Below are 21,527 nucleotides of genomic sequence, written 5' to 3' on the forward strand. Positions count from 1 at the left end.
GGGTACAGAGACGAGGTAGTCATAAGAAAATCACGTTAAACACTTTTATTGCGCACAGAGTGAGTCCATGTAACTTATTATGTGACTTGTTGATCTTTAACCCTGAACTTATTTTGGCTTGCCATAAAAAACGAATAATAATGAATAAATGAATACTTGTAGACTCAAGACATTAAAGCTTTTGAATTAATTTTTAATCATTTGTAAAAACACAATTCCACTTTGACATTATGGGGTATTCTGCGGGTAGGCTAGTGACACAACATCTTCATTTAATCTATTTTAAATTCAGGCTGTAACACAACAACATGTGGAAAAAGTAAAGAGATGTGAATACTTTATGAAGGCACTGTACCTGATTTAGCTTATCAACCAGCTAATAATTAGGTAACTCTCCAGGAACAAGGTTAAAGAGGTCTGTCATACAGTATCACAACAAATGCAATGCAAGCCAATAATACTAGTCCCCAATAATGTGGCATCTTAAAATATATTCTTTAGATTCTCCACGGCTGAGGCAAGCTAACTGTGTTGCATCCCAGCATATTTTACATCCTTCAAGATTCAACAGTGTTGATGCTTTGCTTCCTTGCTGATGTCTGCCAGGGAGTTCTGGGTGTCCTTTATGTCCCCCAGGCAATAGTGGAGCTGAGGCCTGGAGGTACACCATCTAACTGGGACTGGCTGACAGCCTGGAGAGTGAAGACAAACAATTGTAAATTGTATAGATAGGGCTTTACAAAATTCAGACTCCATCAGTATACACAAACACGCACAAACAAACACTTTCTCAAACTGAGTTGTCAATATGTCAGTTCTCTCCATCGCTCCGACAGGCTAGGTGATGCATCCGCTCTTGTTGTTCTCAGTTCTCTGTCTGAACTCTTCCACAGAGGAGAGAGGAGAGAATCAGGGAGAGAATGTGAACCTTCCAGCAGTGGACATCATTTTATTCAAATGTCCAGAAAATGACCTTAACTTTTCTATCATTCCTCCTTACCTTGTGTTACCCTCCTGTCCATCTCGCTGATGTGTTTCTTGATCAGGCCAGTGTTCAGGTCCATGAGTAACCATCTGGAGGGCTCTGTTCCCAGTCTGCGCTTCTCCACTGGAACACTCAGGACCTCAGCCTCGACCAGACTCACATCTACAGGGAGGAGAGGGAGAGAAGGAGAGGGGTACAGAATAAACAATTAAAATCAACAGACTTTGGATATATAACTGAGACCTGTACACACCCCGTCTAACTGGGACTGGATGGTAGCCTGAGGGGTGGGGACAGACAATTGTAAATGGTTTAGATAGGGCTTTACATGAATGCAGCCAATGTAAAAGCGAAGTAAATCATTTTCTACCTTTAGTCGTACTTCTACTACCTAATCTGTGTACATGACCAATAAACTTTGATTTGAATATTAGCAGATTCATGGGTCTTTAGGTTTAGGATAATATGTTGGTAGAATTACAAAATAATGTTAACGCTTCTTCAAATCAAATCAAAGTTTATTTGTCACGTGCGCCGAATACAACAGGTGTAGTAGATCTTACAGTGAATTGCTTACTTACAGGCTCTAACAAATAGTGCAAAAAAGCTATTGGGGTAACAATAGGTAAGTAAAGAAATAAAACAACAGTAAAAAGACAGGCTATATACAGTAGCGAGGCTATAAAAGTAGCGAGGCTACATACAGACACCGGTTAGTCAGGCTGATTGAGGTAGTACTGTATGTACATGTAGAAATGGTTAAAGTTACTATGCATATTTGAACAGAGAGTAGCAGTAGTGTAAAAGAGGGGTTGGCAGGTGATGGGTGGGACACAATGCAGCCCAGTTAGCCAATGTGTGGGAGCACTGGTTGGTCGGCCCAATTGAGGTAGTATGTACATGAATGTAAAGTGACTTTGCATATCTGATAAACAGAGTAGCAGCAGCAGCGTAAAAGAGAAGGGTTGGGGGGGGCACATAGTGCAAATAGTCTGGGTAACCATTTGATTACCTGTTCAGGAGTCTTATGGCTTGGGGGTAAAAGCTGTTGAGAAGGTTTTTTGACATAGACTTGGCACTCTGGTACCACTTGCCATGCGGTAGCAGAGAGAACAGTCTATGACCGGGGTGGCTGAGGTCTTTGACAATTTTTAGGGCCTTCCTCTGACACGCCTGGTGTAGAGGTCCTGGATGGCAGACAGCTTGGCCCCAGTGATGTACTGGGCCATACGCACTACCTTCTGTAGTGCCTTGCGGTCAGAGGCCGAGCAATTGCCGTACCAGGCAGTGATGCAACCAGTCAGGATGCTCTCGATGTTGCAGCTGTAGAACCTTTTGAGGATCTCAGGACCCATGCCAAATCTTTTTAGTTTCCTGAGGGGGAATAGGCTTTGTCGTGCCCTCTTCACAACTGTCTTGGTGTGTTTGGTCCATTCTAGTTTGTTGTTGATGTGGACACCAAGGAACTTGAAGCTCTTAACCTGCTCCACTACAGCCCCGTCGATGTAAATTGGGGCGTACTTGGTCCTCCTTTTCCAGTAGTCCACAATCATCTCCTTAGTCTTGGTTACGTTGAGGGATAGGTTGTTATTCTGGCACCACCCGGCCAGGTCTCTGACCTCCTCCTTATAGGCTGTCTCGTCGTTGTCGGTGATCAGGCCTACCACTGTTGTGTCGTCTGCAAACTTAATGATGGTGCTGGAGTCATGGGTGAACAGGGAGTACAGGAGGGGACTGAGCCCCTGGGGAGCTCCAGTGTTGAGGATCAGCGTGGCAGATGTGTTGCTACCTACCCTCACCACCTGGGGGTGGCCCGTCAGGAAGTCCAGGATCCAGTTGCAGAGGGAGATGTTTACTCCCAGGATCCTTAGCTTAGTGATGAGCTTATAATGACTATTGTAGATCTGACCTGGTTCTTGTTCAATAACAACCAACACTGAAAGTACCTCATAGCTTATGTTTCCTTTGTAACATTTCTTGTGGTCTTCTCCACTGTAACAAACTACCCCCAACACAATGAGGTGTCTAGGCATTGTATGTTTTATAATAGAGCTGTTTCTTACAATATACTGCAACAACATCAATGTATTGCAATATAATTAGTTCCTTATTGATGTCAAATAAAATAAAATGTTATTGGTCACATACACATTTTTAGCAGATGTTATTGTGGGTGTAGCGAAATGCTTCTTTGATCTGGCCGACTGAAAACAAGAAAGACTCAAAGAGCAGACCAGCTGTACTGCTTAAAGAGGAGTTTTTTTTCCTTCTCTAAACAACGTGTATGACAGAGGTGTTAAGCTGGAAAGCAGAGAGGTTCCCCTGACCCCCATGGATGGGTCCACAACACACCCTCTAATATCAACATTCAACAACTAGCCAATTCAAGCCTCTTACAATGTTGTTGTAATGTTTTCCAGTTGTTTTAATCCCAATCACATACAAGCTAGCAGAGACAATACAATTTTAAAAAATGACATTTGATCTGAAATCACAGATAAACAAAGTCAAGGGGTTGTTTCTTTTTGCCTCCACATAAAACTATGTTGTGTGCATGAATAAATATAAAATTAAAATAAATAAAAACAAATATGTATACACTATATATGAAATAGAACTGACTATAAACCCATTTGCTTTAACATTGTCCTCCCACACCTGCCAGCAGAATTCAGGTTCTCATTTGACACAATAAAATAAGAAAATATATGCATAATTTTTGGCATTGATTGTCATATGTTCTCTATTTGATATTTGACATTTACATACAGTACATAGCCTACTCTCACCTGTTTTAAACACGTTATAATCTTTCAATAACATTCCTTATTCATATATTTAAAATTCCACATACAGTGTGGGAGAGAGACATTTCCAAAGACTAAAATAGCAAAAGACAATTGAATTAGACTTTCAGATCTTTCCTTATCACCTTTTCTATAACCATACTTTGGATCAATTAAGTTATATTGATTGATACACATAATCAATGGATAACAACAACATAAAGCCATTTTCACTTGGACGTATGCAGTACTGATCATTTACCTTGGAGGAGCTTCAGACTGTCTACAGTGTATTTTTGTATCATTTAAATAGGATGAAAGAAATTGTCTTTCTTGCTGTTCTGCAAGCAAACTGATTCAGCCTTTCATTTTCCTTATGTATCTACATCTAACATGTCATTTTGTGTTTACATTGTCGTCATAACATTTTTTCCAAACAGTCAAAAGTCCAAAACAGCACTTTTAACGGCACAAAATCACAGTACCGGAATGTACAGTATGTCCAGAAAACCATGCAAGCACATACACACATCACTATCAGTCATACACAATCACACACTCACTCTTGTAAACCCAAAACACACACACACACACACACACACACACACACACACACACAGTGGCATACATATATGAAATCACGCACAATGAGGTTACAGTACAACAGCACACACTGTCCTAAGCTAACAGCCCATAGGTAGAAAGTGTCTAGGGTGTTAAATTGGAGGTCACAGGTTAACAATCCAACACATCACTTCTAGTGACAGAACAGTTTCAGCTAATCACTATCACCAATAGAGAAAAGGGAGAGAGGGGACACGAGAGAGAGAAAGAGGGAAAAAGAGAGGTGAAGCGCAGGGAAGAAAATAAGAGAACTGGAAACACCGGTACCCTGAAGGTGAAAATGTTTCAACTTATTTTTTCTTCATGGCATTGAAGATCCATGCAGTCAAGCCAACTCACAAGGGTTCATGAATAAGGGCAGGTATTCATATACTAGTAGTATACTACACCTAGCATTTAGAACTCTGTCTAACACAGTGGATGCAAATGGAATCACATTTCCTTAAGGGTTGGCTCTCTATGTTCATCTCCTTGGCCCACTTCCTAAGGCAGGGGTAGGTAACTCGATTCTGCCGCTGGACGATTTATATCCGATCGGATGGTCGGGAGCATAATAATAATCATTTGTACACTGTGAATTGACCACAACTAAGCCCAAAAATAAATGTTAAAATAACATACATTTCATACCTTGATTACATTAAACCCCGATCACATATGTCTCTTTTTTTATTCGTGGGAATACTTTTGGAACAGATTTACTAAATTAAACTCCTTTTCTGATGAATTCCTGGTGATTCTACTTTTTTTTTCAAATCCAAAACTCATAAAAAAATCACTTGTGGACCAGGTCCCTTAGAGAATATATGCAGCAGCAGACACAATTCTGTATCACCATGTAGGACAGGACTTGCACTAAAGAAAATAGGGATTATTACCATTGGCGAGGAATGTTCCCTTTGGGAGTCAAACTAATTGTTCACCTCATCAAAAGACATCATTTGCTCATGCTGTCACACATGCTAACCTGCTGACTAAGCCCCCAGGGCTGATACAGAGGGGTAAATATTATGCTGCTTCAAAATATCTGTGAAACAACTGGCAATATGCATTTTGGTGGCCAATTCCCTTTGCCTGAGATTTGGTAATGATTTGCCCTGTAAGGTTCTCTTAAAATCAGCCAAAAACTCCCTGTATTTTCTACACCTGAGAGGGAAGAGTGACCGAGTGAGAGAGAGAGTGTGAGAGGAATGAGAGAATCTACAGGGAGACATACATTTGAAAACAGCTTAAGAAAAATCACACAAGACAAAGTAGTCTTCCAGTACGAGAAGCCTAACCCCAGTCCTGAAACAAATGGCACCCGAAAATCATGTACTAAGAAACCACACAGAGTTGGTCATGTGAGCGCAGAATAACAGGGGCTCCATCACAACCCTCTATCCCCAGCCTCAGATGAGGCCTTCTCCTTCTCCCCATCTGTGGTGTTGTGGGCTGAGCCAGGCTGCAGTTTGAGGCCCTTCATTTTGGGCAGCGCAGGGCTGCCACTGCGGCTACGGCTGTGGCTGGGACTGCGGCTATGGCTGTGTCGGGCTCTGAGTTTCTTTTTCCGGGGGCTTGGACTGCGGGACATGGTCTTCATACCAACCACGTTGTCGTCCTCAGAGGTGAAATCAGAGCTGTCGTCAGAGGGGCTACCGGCAGGGCTGGAGGTGGGCAGCTGGATCTGCAGAGGAGAGATGAGGGAGAGGAGGAAGAGATAGAGAAAGAAGAGCGAAGGACCAAGGAAAAGAAGAGCATAGGGAAGTAGCACAGGAAATGGTGTAGAACAAAATGAAGGAGCGGGGATGGGTGTGGAAGAACCAAAGGAGAGTTAAATGACCAATCCCATTATACTTCAATGTTTTATTATTTACCATAAAAACTAGACAGCATCACTGTAAGCACCTGGAAAGGCTCTGTCACACCCACAAGGGTGCTCGTGTTATTGCTATAGTAACACAAGATGAAGTCTCCTGAGCCCTTGGGCAACTCTTCCTCAGTAAAGGTCACCTGCAGAGGTAAAGACACGCAAAGAGGGAGAGAAGAGTCAAAACACATAAACATACAGTACCATGACAAGGTTCTCCAGTTCATTCATGTTTGTTATTAAAAGTCGCCCTTACCTCGTGTTCTACTCTATGGTAATCTGCCTCCTCCTGCTTGGCCCACACATAGCCTACATAGTCCTTATGGTGTTTGAATCCCACCTGGGGAGGCAAAGGCAGCACCAATTCCTGATTTTACAAAAACACTTAATATCTTAGCTAATTATGACTTCATCATGACACATTATCTGGGTTACTTCACGCTTTGTTAAACATTGAAATCTGCTCTAGAAGGTTGCGAGTGAGAACCTTGTACAGCCCAATCCAGTCCCAGGAGCTGCGAGCGAAATTAGGTGCAGCCTTGAACGTGCACGTGGCATCTGCAATGCTGTTCCACTCATCCTCCACCATGATCGTCACCAGGGGCATGTCCACCTTATAGGGGAACTACACACAGAATTCTGGAGGTCAATATCATCATGGTATATAATCAATAGAACACAACATCAACATCTCTCTCTGACATAATACAGCATCAACATACAGTCTGTAGAAACCTGTTACAACATTGGTTATCTCTGTTTATTACAGGTTACAGCTGCGTTTTAGGTAAAGTTATGTGCAAGTCACAACTCCGGTGACAACTGGGACATGGGGGGAAAGAGAGGGAGAGGGGCCGTGTCTCACCTGGAGGGTGAAGATGGAAGAGACAGGCTTGTGGTCGCTGACCATGTACTCCATGTGACTGCGGTAGAAGTGCTGGGTGACCTTGGTCCCGCTGCTCGGCCCTAAAATAGAGCCTCTCTTCCCAGCATTAGGGGTCGGCCCAGAGGGAACTGTGGCCCTCAGACGCCACAGGATCCTGTCTGTCCAAGCAGGCTTACGCTTCTTCCCACTGAGAGAGAGAGAAAGCGATAGAGAAAGCATGGGGGGTAAGAGCTGTGATGATAAGAACACTCATCTCATTTGATCTTTAGGTGCAAGAAAGACCCCCATGTCACCACAAACCTTGTATCGTATGTATCTGTCCCCACATCAAACTTGTAAGTGGGGGGGAATTTGAGAGGACCCTCCAGAAATCCCTCCAGCACTGACTCGCTGTCTTTGGCCATGTTCAGCTGTAGAATATAATTCAATTATGTGTCTCTGTTATGTTGGTCTCTGAATGCCTTCTAGTGGCATCCTCTACATTACACTCTCCATTTAATAGTGAGCTTTCTTCTTGAACAGGCATCTCACCTGGTCTTTCTCCCACAGCATGGTGAGTTTGTTGTTATCAATGGCTGCTTTCACAGCCGGAATCTCCAGTTCATCAATGCGGAAATTCAGATCTCCAAACCAGAACACCACACTGTGGAGGAGAAGAACAGTATGGAGTGGACTGAGGGCAGAGCGGAACTGTGAAGATGCCTTTAATTATAAGGTATGTCCTCTAAATCACACCAAATATTTGCTTTGGTTAGGTATATCGATGGCTAAATGAGGTACTTTTAGTGTAACCGTAACTACTGTGCACCCTCTATATCTTTACTGGATACAAGGGAGGGTGGACTGCTGCCAGTATGCTTTCTTATGTGTTTGTTTATTCCTGCTGAGACAATGTTTGCAATGACGATGAAAACATTAAATGCAATCGCTATTTAGACTGCCTGTTTGTGTTGCCTGTTTGTGTTGTGCTTAACTCGTGGACCAGTGTTCATATGTATAGAGACTAACTCGTGGTCCAGTGTTCATATGTATAGAGACTAACTCGTGGACCAGTGTTCATATGTATAGAGACTAACTCGTGGACCAGTGTTCATATGTATAGAGACTAACTCGTGGTCCAGTGTTCATATGTATAGAGACTAACTCGTGGACCAGTGTTCATATGTATAGAGACTAACTCGTGTTCCAGTGTTCATATGTATAGAGACTAACTCGTGGACCAGTGTTCATATGTATAGAGACTAACTCGTGGTCCAGTGTTCATATGTATAGAGACTAACTCGTGGTCCAGTGTTCATATGTATAGAGACTAACTCGTGGACCAGTGTTCATATGTATAGAGACTAACTCGTGTTCCAGTGTTCATATGTATAGAGACTAACTCGTGTTCCAGTGTTCATATGTATAGAGACTAACTCGTGGTCCAGCACCCCTGTGGCAGCCTGGCCTTCAAACTGCTGCTGCTGCAGGATGCTCTCAAAGTCCTCCATCCGCTGCTCAGAGTTCTCCATGTGGGCCGGCAAGTGGCAGTTCAAGAAACAGATGGTGTGACCGAACACAGACATGCGCGCACTCACACCCCCTTTATTACCCTACAACAGGACCGAAGAAATGAGAGGGAGTGAGAGAATAAAGGAAGGGGTAGAGTGAGAGTGAGAGAAAAAGAGAGAAACAGAATAAGGTTGACGATTGGGGACAGGAGCAGAATGGCAAAATTAGTATGATGTAATAAAACATTCAATTTGCAAACCGAAATAACAAATGGTACGAATAGTAACCTAGCCTATGAGACCAACCCCCAGTGCGGAAACCTATCTGAGGGCAGGAAGTTTGTGGATACATGAATGACCAGTGAATGACATGATCAATATTTAACGTGCAGTGCTCTATGTGAATGAAGGCAGGATGGAGCTGTGTGCTTCCTCCTGCTGCTCATCCTCAACAGCTCTGACCTACTAAAATACAAGAGATGACACAGCAGAGGGAGAACTGCAGAATGTGCTGATGCTTATCTGAGTTCACACAGAGAGGACAATAGAAAGACACAGTGAATTACTACAGCAAAACAGGCAGACAGACAGCCTCTGCAAACTTTGATCAACTGCATGGGCTTTCATTACCCTTAAAGGGTACATCATAGGAAAGTTCAGATCTCATTTATATATCTAACTAAATTATCTGGGGAGTGTTTAAAGGGATACTTTGGGATTGTGGCAAATAAGCCCTTTATCTACTTCCCCAGAGTCAAATGAACTTGCAGATACCATATTTATGTCTCTGCCTACAGTTTGAAGGAAGTTGATAACTAGCATTAGCGCAATGACTGGAAGCCTAGTGTAAATAGCGCACTGCTAGTTAGCATTGATACACGAAACTACTTCAAACTTCCTTCAAACAGAATGCATGTACATGCATGTGCATATGCACGGGTTCGTTTCACACTGTTCACGGTGTGGAAGCCAGGGCACCAAAACAGAGGAGAAGACGAGCCTCGCGCATCAACGCTCTTAGTTGTTGCGGCAAATTGACCTGTTTACTTTCTGCATCTATGTCATATCGCTGAGTCTACCTTTAATGCTATGAACCATAAAGGCATTCTCTCTTTAAGAATACTAAAGCACCACCTTCTGGACATCAGAGGTATGGAGGCAGACTTCCAGACAAGCTTTGGGTACAGCCTGCTCAAACATAACCCTTCCTGCTAAATAGTGAGAAGTAAGGGAAACAGAGGCCAACAGAAGCAACCCAGGAGGGAAGGTCATTTTTCATCCTTAGCACTGCCTTGTTGTCCTTAGACTGACTGGCTGTGGGAAGGCTTTTTAAAGCTAGAATTTGCTAGATACATTTTTGAACTTTCAGAACCCCAAATATAAGCTTGTTTTACTCCAATGTTTGTAAACAATGTACTGTAAATGTATGGTCAGTGCTTGCATCCATAGCTCTGTCTATAAGTCTGAGAGTGGTAAAATTTCTCCAGGCCCTTCCCTCAGCTTCTTACTAAAGAGGTGAGGTGACTGCTTTGTTATTGTTTCAGTGAAAGAATAAGAAAAGGTATTCACTCACTACTGTAAGTCACTCTAGATAAGAGTGTCTCCTAAATGACAAATGTAAAATGCAATTAAAGATTCTAGCTTTAAGGGTGGGTCAGTTCTGATTGTGCACTTCAGTTCAATAGCGCTGACATTCCCACTTCTATATCTTAGCCTAGAGTGTTGCGGCTGTCTTCATTAATGTGGTCGGTCTGATTCTCCCTGAGTTGGTGATTAGGATAAGTCAGTGTAGGACTGGGAATCACCAGAGACCTCACGATACGATATTATCACAATACTTAGGTGCCGATACGATATGCATTGTGATTATCACGATTCTATATGTATTGCGATTTGATGTTCAAAACATATCGCTCACTATATGTCTGCTGCAGAGAGACAAGAGAGAGCATGATACAATTAGTCAAATATCAATATAATATCATCCAAAAATTCTATTGCGATATGTAACAAGCCATTTCTTCCCCATCGCTAGTCATTGTGGACAGTTTTGTGTGGTTCTCTGTAGAATGTAGTCTCAAAAGGCAGGTGTCTTACCCAGTAGCCCCCCAGGCCGGTGCGGGTGGTCTCTGTCTGCACCCCTCGGAGGAAGGGGAGGTGGTAGTACTTAGCGAAGACCAGCAGCAACACCCCCTGCATCCGCTGGGACGTCACCTGAGACAGAGCGAGAGAGAGGGGAAGAAAATGGAGGGAGGGAGACAGAAATGGGAGAGAAGTTGTGAGATAATGAGTCACAATGTAAAGTGATGGTGGAGGTAAATTGTCTCCTGCTAAATTTGACAATTAGAAATAAATGAGCCATTATAGACAAGCTGATTGGCTATAAAGCCTACTGATAAGTGGACATGAGTTGCTTGTATTCACCCATGTTCTTGTAGTCCACCATTCAGTGGGACAATGATTACTGTAATCTCTAGGCAAATGAACACCTCTATTTTATATCGGCAAGTTTATATACGCATCCTCTCTGGGCTGTCTGCCTGAAGCCTGCTAACTGAACGACTGGATTTAACTGTATGTATGTCTGTCTCTCTACTGTGTACCAGTGATGTCTCTCTCTCATCAGGATTCAGTGGTCCAGCTCTCCCACTGTTTTACATGAAGCAGCGAACCAAAAGGAGGGCATAGCCACCCCTACCTTCTCTGTCTAAACAGTAAACCCATGTGAGGGAAAAATATGATGCATGATTTGACAATCCTGCACTGTGGAATACATGATACTGCATACACCACAGTAGGCCTGTACTCACAATTATCATATTGAGCCTACCCAGCCTGCAAATGTATTTCACTTGTATTTTATTGGTCTAGATACCAGGTAATACAGTTTGTGATATTTCTATCTACTAATAAAGGGATAAATGCTGTAAACATTTCCTCACTCTAGACCAGAGATTAAAGTAATGCTACTCCCTTCCCCAGTAAATACACTCCAGCCACATCCATAAGAAGCCTGACCTCGCATCGCTGGGACCTGTGATGCCCTCAAGGCATTAACAGAGGCACACATCTCCACAAGAGAGAAGGCCCCTCTTGCTTGCATACTCACAGGCTATTTGGAGGGCTTGGTTGTGTAATGGGCTCTATTGAACCATAAACTGGACTAGGTTTATGTATTTATGTGTGTGTTTCTGTGTAAGGACATAGTGAATGCGAGCCTGTGTGTTCTGTATGCGTGATTGTGTGTAAATGACAGTGTGAATAAGTGTAGATGCTTGTATGTGTCAGTGTGTGTGGGGTTGAAAGACGTGCTCCTAGGTGGCATAAACTGTGACATGCTTAACACCCCGGCCATCCTACAATCTAAGCTTGATGCCCTCAATCTCACACAAATTATCAATGAACCTACCAGGTACAACCCCAAAGCCGTAAACACGGGCACCCTCATAGATAGATATCATCCTAACCAACTTGCACACTCTAAATTCACCTCTGCTGTTTTCGACCAAGATCTCAGCGATCACTGCCTCATTGCCTGCATCCGTAATGGGTCAGCGGTCAAACGACCTCCACTCACCACTATCAAACGCTCCCTGAAACACTTCAGCGAGCAGGCCTTTCTAATCGACCTGGCCCGGGTATCCTGGAAGGATATTGACCTCATCCCGTCAGTAGAGGATGCCTAGTTATTCTTTAAAAATGCCTTCCTCACCATCTTAAATAAGCATGCCTCATTCAAGAAATTTAGAACCAGGAACAGATACAGCCCTTGGTTCTCTCCAGACCTGACTGCCCTTAACCAACACAAAAACATCCTGTGGCGTTCTGCATTAGCATCGAACACCCCCGTGAAATGCAACTTTTCAGGGAAGTTAGAAACCAATATACACAGGCAGTTAGAAAAACCAAGGCTAGCTTTTTCAAGCAGAAATGTGCTACCTGCAACACAAACTCAAAAGAGTTCTGGGACATTGTAAAGTCCATGGAGAATAAGAGTGTCTCCTCCCAGCTGCCCACTGCACTGAGGATAGGAAACTCTGTCACCACCGATAAATCCACTATAATTGAGAATTTCAATAAGCATTTTTCTACGGCTGGTCATGCTTTCCACCTGGCTACACCTACCCCGGTCAACAGCACTGCACCCCCCACAGCAACTCACCCAAGCCTTCCCCCAAATCCAGTCAGCTGATGTTCTGAAAGAGCTGCAAAATCACAACCCCCACAAATCAGCCGGGCTAGACAATCCAGACCCTTTCTTTCTAAAATGATCAGCCAAAATTGTTGCAACCCCTATTACTAGCCTGTTTAACCTCTCTTTCGTGTTGTCTGAGATTCCCAAAGATTGGAAAGCAGCTGCAGTCATCCCCCTCTTCAAAGGGGAGGGACACTCTTGACCCAAACTGCTACATAACTATATCTATCCTACCCTGCCTTTCTTAGGTCTTCGAAAGCCAAGTTAACAAACAGATCACCGACCATTTCGAATCCCACCGTACCTTTTCCGCTATGCAATCAGGTTTCAGAGCTGGTCATGGGTGCACCTAAACGATATCTTAACCGCCATCGATAAGAAACAATACTGTGCAGCAGTATTCATTGACTTGGCCAAGGCTTTCAACTCTGTCAATCACCACATCCTCATCGGCAGACTCAACAGTCTTGGTTTCTCAAATGATTGCCTCGCCTGGTTCACCAACTACTTCTCCGACAGAGTTCAGTGTGTCAAATCTGAGGGCCTGTTATCCGGGCCTCTGGCAGTCTCTATGGGGGTGCCACAGGGTTCAATTCTTGGGCCGACTATCTTCTCTATATACATCAATGATGTCAATGTTACAAGAAAAACTAAATGCATGCTCTTTAACTGATTGCTGCCTGCACCTGCCCGCCTGTCCAGCATCACTACTCTGGACAGTTCTGACTTAGAATATGTGGACAACTACAAACACCTAGGTGTCTGGTTAGACTGTAAACTCTCCTTCCAGATTCACATAAAACATGTCCAATTCAAAGTTAAGTCTAGAATTGGATTCCTATTTCGCAAACAAAGCATCCTTCACCCATGCTGCCAAGCATACCCTCGTAAAACTGACCATCTTACCGATCCTCGACTTCAGCGATGTCATTTACAAAATAGCCTCCAACACCCTACTCAACAAATTGGATGCAGTCTATCACAGTGCCATCCGTTTTGTCACCAAAGCCCCATATACTACCTACCACTGCGACCTGTACGCTCTCGTTGGCTGGCCCTCGCTTCATACTCGTCGCCAAACCCACTGGCTTCACGTCATCTACAAGACCCTGCTAGGTAAAGTCCCGCCTTATCTCTGCTCGCTGGTCACCATAGCAAAGCCAATTCCTCCTTTGGCCGCCTCTCCTTCCAGTTCTCTGCTGCCATTGACTGGAACTAACTACAAAAATCTCTGAAACTGGAAACACTCATCTCCCTCACTAGCTTTAAGCACCAGCTGTCAGAGCAGCTCACAGATCATTGCACCTGTACATAGCCCTTCTATAAATAGCCCAAACAACTACCAGTTCCCCTACTGTATTTATTTATTTTGCTCCTTTGCACCCCAGTATTTCTACTTTTGCACACTCATCTACTGTCAAATCTACCATTCCAGTGTTTTACTTGCTATATTGTATTTACTTTGCCACCATGGCCTATTTATTGCCTTTACCTCCCTTATCTCACCTCATATGCTCACATCGTATATAGACTTATTTCTACTGTATTATTGACTGTATGTTTGTTTTACTCCATGTGTAACTCTGTGTTGTTATATGTGTCGAACTGCTTTGCTTTATCTTGGCCAGGTCCAGTTTAAAATGACAACTTGTTCTCAATTTGCCTACCTGGTTAAATAAAGGTGATATATATATATATATATATATTTTTTTTAATCTCTGATTAACTTCAGAGAACATTTGGGAATGCTGCTGAGGGCTGCCAAACCACATTTTGGGTTGATAATACAAAATATATTAGGCATAAGAGTGTGTGTGTGTGTGTGTACATGCCTGACTTAGGCCTGAGATGAGCTGTTAGCCAGTAGTTTTGCAGAGGAAGTCAAGCGCATATCCAGCAAATCAAATCAAAGTTTATTTGTCACGTGCGCCGAATGCAACAGGTGTAGTCGACCTTACAGTGAAATGCTTACTTACAGGCTCTAACCAATAGTGCAAGAAAGGTATTACACTGCATAGTGTAATGCCAGGCCACAGCTCTGAAGACCGTGGGAATATTCATGTGCAATTCATCTTTCTCAAGCGTTTTCTTTACTTAAACTACATTACATTGTTTCCTGTGATTCGTCTCTAAAATACAACATTTTTGATTGGTTGATATGTCCACCAAAATAGCAATAGAGGTAGCCTGGGTCTGTTTCTGCTCTCTTGCCAACTCCTTATAGAATTGTCATGCCAAACAAAATGACAGCAACGGGGTTGGCAAGAGCACAAACAGATCTGGGACCAGCCTACAATAGCTTCAATAGAGGGTGCTGATTAGAGAAGATTTGATTGACGTATTTGTCCATAGGGTGGATGGTTTGGCAAGCTCTCTTCTTATAGGTCTAATCACCAGCCAAGTCTGACAGTGGGCTGTGAGAGTGGAGGAGAGTGGACAGAAGGGAGGGGATATTACTGACAGTGACCTTAGGGAGAGAAAAGAGGGGGTGTTGGGTTACAGGTCATTCTTAGAGACCTTATGTCTGTACAACATTCCATGACTAGACAGACGACTACAGTAATACTGTTACGGTTGAAGTTCAGCGGTAACACATAGAGTACAAATACTAATAACCACTCAGACATACAATCCTAACAAATACCCATGCATGCAGGTGAACACATATGCACATAAAAAGCTCTCATGAGCAACATTATAAGAGTGTTTTGTAGTCAATCAGGGCATGAGATGAAGGCCAGGGGACAGAATCAGTCTCACTGTCACAGAGCCATCAACACAGAGGGAGCCTTACAGTCCAGAAATAAACCAGCACCCTGGGAGACCTCTCATCTAGCTTTCTGTTGACTCTCTGCAGCTGATTCATCCTCTCTACCTACCTCTCCAACAGTGTGGAATAATGTGTTAGACACTGACAGGCCAAGAAACCACAATGCACCAGCTGTGGCAGGACCCCCTCCTCTCCCTTACTCTGTCTTTCTGTCTTTCTCTCTCAAACACACACACGCACACGCACACACACACGTAAATAAGCACATAAGCAGACAGAGAGAGAGAGAAAGAGAGACAGAGAGAGGGACAGAGAAAGAGAGACAGAGAGAGAGAGAGACAGAGAGAGAGAGAGAGAGAGAGAGAGAGAGAGGGAAAGAGACAGAGAGAGACAGAGAGAGAGAGAGAGAGAGAGAGAAAGAAAGAGAGACAGAGAGAGTCCCATCCACCAAACTACCAGGTGTGAAACAGGGAAGGGACTCAGGGGGTATGCTAATTTGGTATAGAGCAGACCTAACTCACTCCATTAAATTAATCAAAACAGGAACATTCTACATTTGGCTAGAAATTCAAAAGGAAATGATCCTAACAGAGAAAAATGTCCTCCTGTGTGCTACCTATATCCCCCCACTAGAATCCCCATATTTTAATGAAGACAGCTTCTCCATCCTGGAGGGGGAAATCAATCATTTCCAGGCCCAGGGACATGTACTAGTCTGTGGCGACCTGTGGCGACACCTTCACTGTAATAGTGAAGGTGTAAACTTGGCAGTAGAAAATCTTAACAATATATTTGACCTCTCCGCTTCCCTATCAAATCTAAAAATCTCAAATAGAAAACCGAAGAAAATGAACAACAATGACAAATGGTTTGATGAAGAATGCAAAAATCTAAGAAAGAAATTGAGAAACCTGTCCAACCAAAAACATAGAGACCCGGGAAAACCTGAGTCTACGCCTTAACTATGGTGAATCACTAAAACAATACAGAAATACACTACGGAAAAAGAAGGAACAGCATGTCAGAAATCAGCTCAATGTAATTGAAGAATCCATAGACTCTAACCACTTCTGGGAAAATTGGAAAACACTAAACAAACAACAACACAAAGAATTATCTATCCAAAATGGAGATGTATGGGTAAACCACTTCTCCAATCTTTTTGGCTCTATAACAAAGAATAAAGAGCAAAAACATATACATGATCAAATACAGATCTTAGAATCAACTATTAAAGACTACCAGAACCCACTGGATTCTCCAATTACATTGAATGAGTTACAGGACAAAATAAAAACCCTCCAACCCAAAAAGGCCTGTGGTGTTGATGGTATCCTCAATGAAATGATCAAATATACAGACAACAAATTCCAATTGGCTATACTAAAACTCTTTAACATCATCCTTAGCTCTGGCATCTTCCCCAATATTTGGAACCAAGGACTGATCACCCCAATCCACAAAAGTGGAGACAAATTTTACCCCAATAACTACCGTGGAATATGCGTCAACAGTAACCTTGGGAAAATCCTCTGCATTATCATTAACAGCAGACTCGTACACTTCCTCAATGAAAACAATGTACTGTGCAAATGTCAAATTGGCTTTTTACCAAATTACCGTACAACAGACCATGTATTCACCCTGCACACCCTAATTGACCACCAAACAAACCAAAAAAAAAACAAAGGCAAAGTCTTCTCATGCTTTGTTGATTTCAAAAAAGCCTTCGACTCAATTTGGCATGAGGGTCTGCTATACAAACTGATGGAAAGTGGTGGTGGGGGTAAAACATACAACATTATAAAATCCATGTACACAAACAACAAGTGTGCAGTTAAAATGGGCAAAAAACACACACATTTCTTCACACAGGGTCGTGGGTTTAGACAGGGATGCAGCTTAAGCCCCACCCTCTTCAACATATATATCAACGAATTGGCGCGGGCACTAGAAAAGTCTGCAGCACCCGGCCTCACCCTACTAGAATCCGAAGTCAAATGTCTGCTGTTTGCTGATGATCTGGTGCTTCTGTCACCAACCAAGGAGGGCGTACAGCAGCACCTAGATCTTATGCACAGATTCTGTCAGACCTGGGCCCTGACAGTAAATCTCACTAAGACCAAAATAATGGTGTTCCAAAAAAGATCCAGTCACCAGGACAACAAATACAAATTCCATCTAGACACCGTTGCCCTAGAGCACACAAAAAACTATACATACCTTGGCCTAAACATCAGCACCACAGGTAACTTCCACAAAGCTGTGAACGATCTGAGAGATAAGGCAAGAAGGGCATTCTATGCCATCAAAAGGAACATAAATTTCAACATACCAATTAGGATTTGGCTAAAAATACTTGAATCAGTCATAGAGCCCATTGCCCTTTATGGTTGTGAGGTCTGGGGTCCGCTCACCAACCAAGACTTCACAAAATGGGACAAACACCAAATTGAGACTCTGCACGCAGAATTCTGCAAAAATATCCTCCGTGTACAACGTAGAACACCAAATAATGCATGCAGAGCAGAATTAGGCCGATTCCCACTAATTATCAAAATCCAGAAAAGAGCCGTTAAATTCTATAACCACCTAAAAGGAAGCGATTCCCAAACCTTCCACAACAAAGCCATCACCTACAGAGAGATGAACCTGGAGAAGAGTCCCCTAAGCAAGCTGGTCCTGGGGCTCTGTTCACAAACACAAACACACCCTACAGAGCCCCAGGACAGCAGCACAATTAGACCCAACCAAATCATGAGAAAACAAAAAGATAATTACTTGACACATTGGAAAGAATTAACAAAAAAACAGAGCAAACTAGAATGCTATTCGGCCCTACACAGAGAGTACACAGCGGCAGAATACCTGACCACTGTGACTGACCCAAAATTAAGGAAAGGTTTGACTATGTACAGACTCAGTGAGCATAGCCTTGCTATTGAGAAAGGCCGCCGTAGGCAGATATGGCTCTCAAGAGAAGACAGGCTATGTGCTCACTGCCCACAAAATGAGGTGGAAACTGAGCTGCACTTCCTAACCTCCTGCCCAATGTATGACCATATTAGAGAGACATATTTCCCTCAGATTACACAGATCCACAAAGAATTCGAAAACAAATCCAATTTTGAAAAACTCCCATATCTACTGGGTGAAATTCCACAGTGTGCCATCACAGCAGCAAGATTTGTGACCTGTTGCCACGAGAAAAAGGCAACCAGTGAAGAACACACACCATTGTAAACCATTGTACACCATTGTAAATACAACCCATATCTATGCTTATTTATTTTATCTTGTGTCCTTTACCATTTGTACATTGTTAAAACACTGTATATATATATATATATATATATATATATATAATATGACATTTGTAAAAAAAAAAAAATTTTTTTAACCTTCATTTAACTAGGCAAGTCAGTTAAGAACTAATTCTTATTTTTTCCATGACGGCCTAGGAACAGTGGGTTAACTGCCTGTTCAGGGGCAGAACGACAGATCTGTACTTTGTCAGCTCGGGGATTTGAACTTGCAACCTTCCGGTTACTAGTCCAACACTCTAACCACTAGGCTACCCCTAGGCTACCCTGCCACCACAGTAATGTCTTTATTGTTTTGAAACTTCTGTATGTGTGATGTTTACTGTTAATTTTTATTGTTTATTTCACTTTATATATTCACTTTATATATTATCTACCTCGCTTGCTTTGGCAATGTTAACGCGTTTCCCATGCCAATAAAGCCCTTGAATTGAATTGAGAGAGAAAGAGAGAGAGAAAGAGAGAGAGAGAGAGACAGATAGAGAGAAAGAGAGACAGAGAGAGAGAAAGAGAGACAGAGAGAGAGAGAGAGAGTAATGAGCCCATCCGCTCCACTATGCCCTCACATATTATACACATCACATTGACTGGCAGAGATATGATCAGAGAGAACAGCAGAGTCTAGAGACTGGCTCTCACTGCACTTACATTTCAAAACAGTTTTAACAAATGTACATAACATGAGCTCTATTTGTTTGCTCTGCATTATTTCTCTTTTTGTGTGTGCACCAGTGTGTGGGTGTCTCTGTGTCAGTGTCAACCCTTTACTGACCAGTATGTATCCGAAGGGGCTGAGTCTCTCCATGCAGGCGTCACTCCATTGGTCTGTGAAGAGAACGTCTTTCAGCCTTTTGTTGATCATTGAGTTGACTTCCTGTAGCCTGAGAGAGCAGCAGTAACACACAGTCAAAAGAGAGGGGAGGAGGAAGAGAGAGAGAGAAAGAGAGAGAGCGAGAGAGTGGGAAAGGACTGTAACAAGGAAATGGATGGACAATAAAACATATGTAGGGGGAAATATAAAGACAGCTAAATAGATGGATCAATGTTGTTTAACAGTAAAGCTAACCACTCGACCTGGGGACTGTCTATGGAAGGAGGATAGATATAAGGGACAAGAGAGGTCTTCTGGAAAACTTGGCGATGAGAAGATGGTTGGCTGACTGGCAAAAGCTCACCCAATTATATACATGTCTGTGTTTCCATCTCCAATGTGCAACCCCAGCAGAGCAGTGATGTCATCTGGCGGCATTGCACCGCCCACATTCCATGTGACTAGGTGCACCCTATCAGAGAGAAGGAACCCAGAATCTTACAATCACATACAGTATACAATTAATAGAAGCTTGGTTCAATCCGTAACGAAATAATTGGGCAACAGATTCTTAATGATCCGCAGACCATTTAATTACAAAGAATTTGTCAGGACATGGGAGGGCACATCCTTACTCTGTTGCCATGTAATGATACGTCGATATATCTGATACACTTCGATTGATTCTCTGAGTATGCGCTCTCTCCATTAGCTTAATTAGCGTCATAAATTAGAGAGGTTATCAGAGAGCTCTGACAAAGCCTTGGGGACACTTGGGGACACTGGGTATGTGTTGTGAGTGTAGATAATAACACAGAGTAACACAAATATCTCAAACTGCTGACTGTTACAGCTTCTCAATTTGGGAGTTCCAGTGGCAAAGACACATTGTCTTGAGTTGAGCTTGAGCTAAGAGAGGAAAAGACCTTTAGAAGTAGTCACAAAACATTTTCCTCCGGCTGTACTCTGGTAGATGTGGTTTAACAGTTTCCTGCCACTGTGATAAAAGGAAATGACTCCTCAGTAAAAGTTTAGTTGGTCACATGCCACTTCAACCTGTACTATGGTGCTTGGGGCCATATATTGACAAATTATTGTGTCCCCACCACAGCACTGAAGGTTTGAAGCATGCTCTTAAAAAGTGTTTCCTGTTCATGTTCAAAACAACTGTTATGCTGTAGTGAAAGATGGATCTGATAGAAAACGCACAGAGCCAGGAGCTCACCTGAAGTCTTCCACCACCTGAGACTGTGTGTCCGCGGTGCCCACCACAGAGAAGGCCCTCTGGGCATGAGGGTTGAGATGGGGAGGTATAGGCCTGGAGGACGGTGGCTGGGGAACTGAGGCTGCCCTCATTGAGATGGGGCTCCTGGCCCCTGGGGGGTGGCCTGGGACTTTAGGGCCAGCCTTCAGAGAGGTTTCAGTGGCCCCCCCATGCCCCCCATGGGGTTTGGCTGCTTCAGGCTGCAGGGGCTTAGGATGGCTGGCCCCAGCTGGAGCATCATGAGTGGTGGATCGGTCCTGGTTGGCCTCTGGAGGGTCAGGTTTTGGATCACAGACGTCCACAGAGCCCTCTATTCTGGGGGACCTCTGAGGCCGTCGAGGCCGCACTGGGACTGACATTTGAGGAGCAGGAGCAGAGGCAGAAGGGTCGGAGGCTGGGGCTTCTGTGCCTGGAACTACTGCTGGAGTGGGGGTTAAAACCTCTGCTAGTCCAGATGGGTTCTCAGGCTGTGGCTGGCTTTGGCTCTGATTGTCTGGATCCATCTCCCACAAACTCACTGAAAAACAATAGCAGGAGAAAATCG

At 43.3% G+C, this 21,527-nt stretch overlaps 1 protein-coding gene across 4 annotated transcripts in view; it reads right to left on the reverse strand.

The window, feature by feature from the left end:
• Positions 1 to 3,007: 3,007 nt before the first annotated feature.
• LOC112262860 (inositol polyphosphate 5-phosphatase K) overlaps positions 3,008 to 21,527 on the reverse strand; it is a 42,851-nt gene continuing 24,331 nt past the window's right edge. For all 4 annotated transcript variants that reach the window (XM_024438666.2, XM_024438668.2, XM_024438669.2 and 1 more), the window contains 12 exons: positions 20,945 to 21,500; positions 20,084 to 20,191; positions 19,681 to 19,789; positions 10,718 to 10,834; positions 8,547 to 8,722; positions 7,662 to 7,773; positions 7,431 to 7,540; positions 7,110 to 7,317; positions 6,732 to 6,869; positions 6,501 to 6,584; positions 6,283 to 6,387; positions 3,008 to 6,061 (listed from right to left, as the gene is read on the reverse strand). In XM_024438666.2, the coding sequence (XP_024294434.2) occupies positions 5,765 to 6,061; positions 6,283 to 6,387; positions 6,501 to 6,584; positions 6,732 to 6,869; positions 7,110 to 7,317; positions 7,431 to 7,540; positions 7,662 to 7,773; positions 8,547 to 8,722; positions 10,718 to 10,834; positions 19,681 to 19,789; positions 20,084 to 20,191; positions 20,945 to 21,500 (2,120 nt within the window). In that variant the 3' untranslated portion in view covers positions 3,008 to 5,764. The remainder of the gene's footprint in view (positions 6,062 to 6,282; positions 6,388 to 6,500; positions 6,585 to 6,731; positions 6,870 to 7,109; positions 7,318 to 7,430; positions 7,541 to 7,661; positions 7,774 to 8,546; positions 8,723 to 10,717; positions 10,835 to 19,680; positions 19,790 to 20,083; positions 20,192 to 20,944; positions 21,501 to 21,527) is intronic.

The sequence above is a fragment of the Oncorhynchus tshawytscha genome, linkage group LG12 (assembly GCF_018296145.1).
Source record: "Oncorhynchus tshawytscha isolate Ot180627B linkage group LG12, Otsh_v2.0, whole genome shotgun sequence".
NCBI classification, from domain to species: domain Eukaryota; kingdom Metazoa; phylum Chordata; class Actinopteri; order Salmoniformes; family Salmonidae; genus Oncorhynchus; species Oncorhynchus tshawytscha.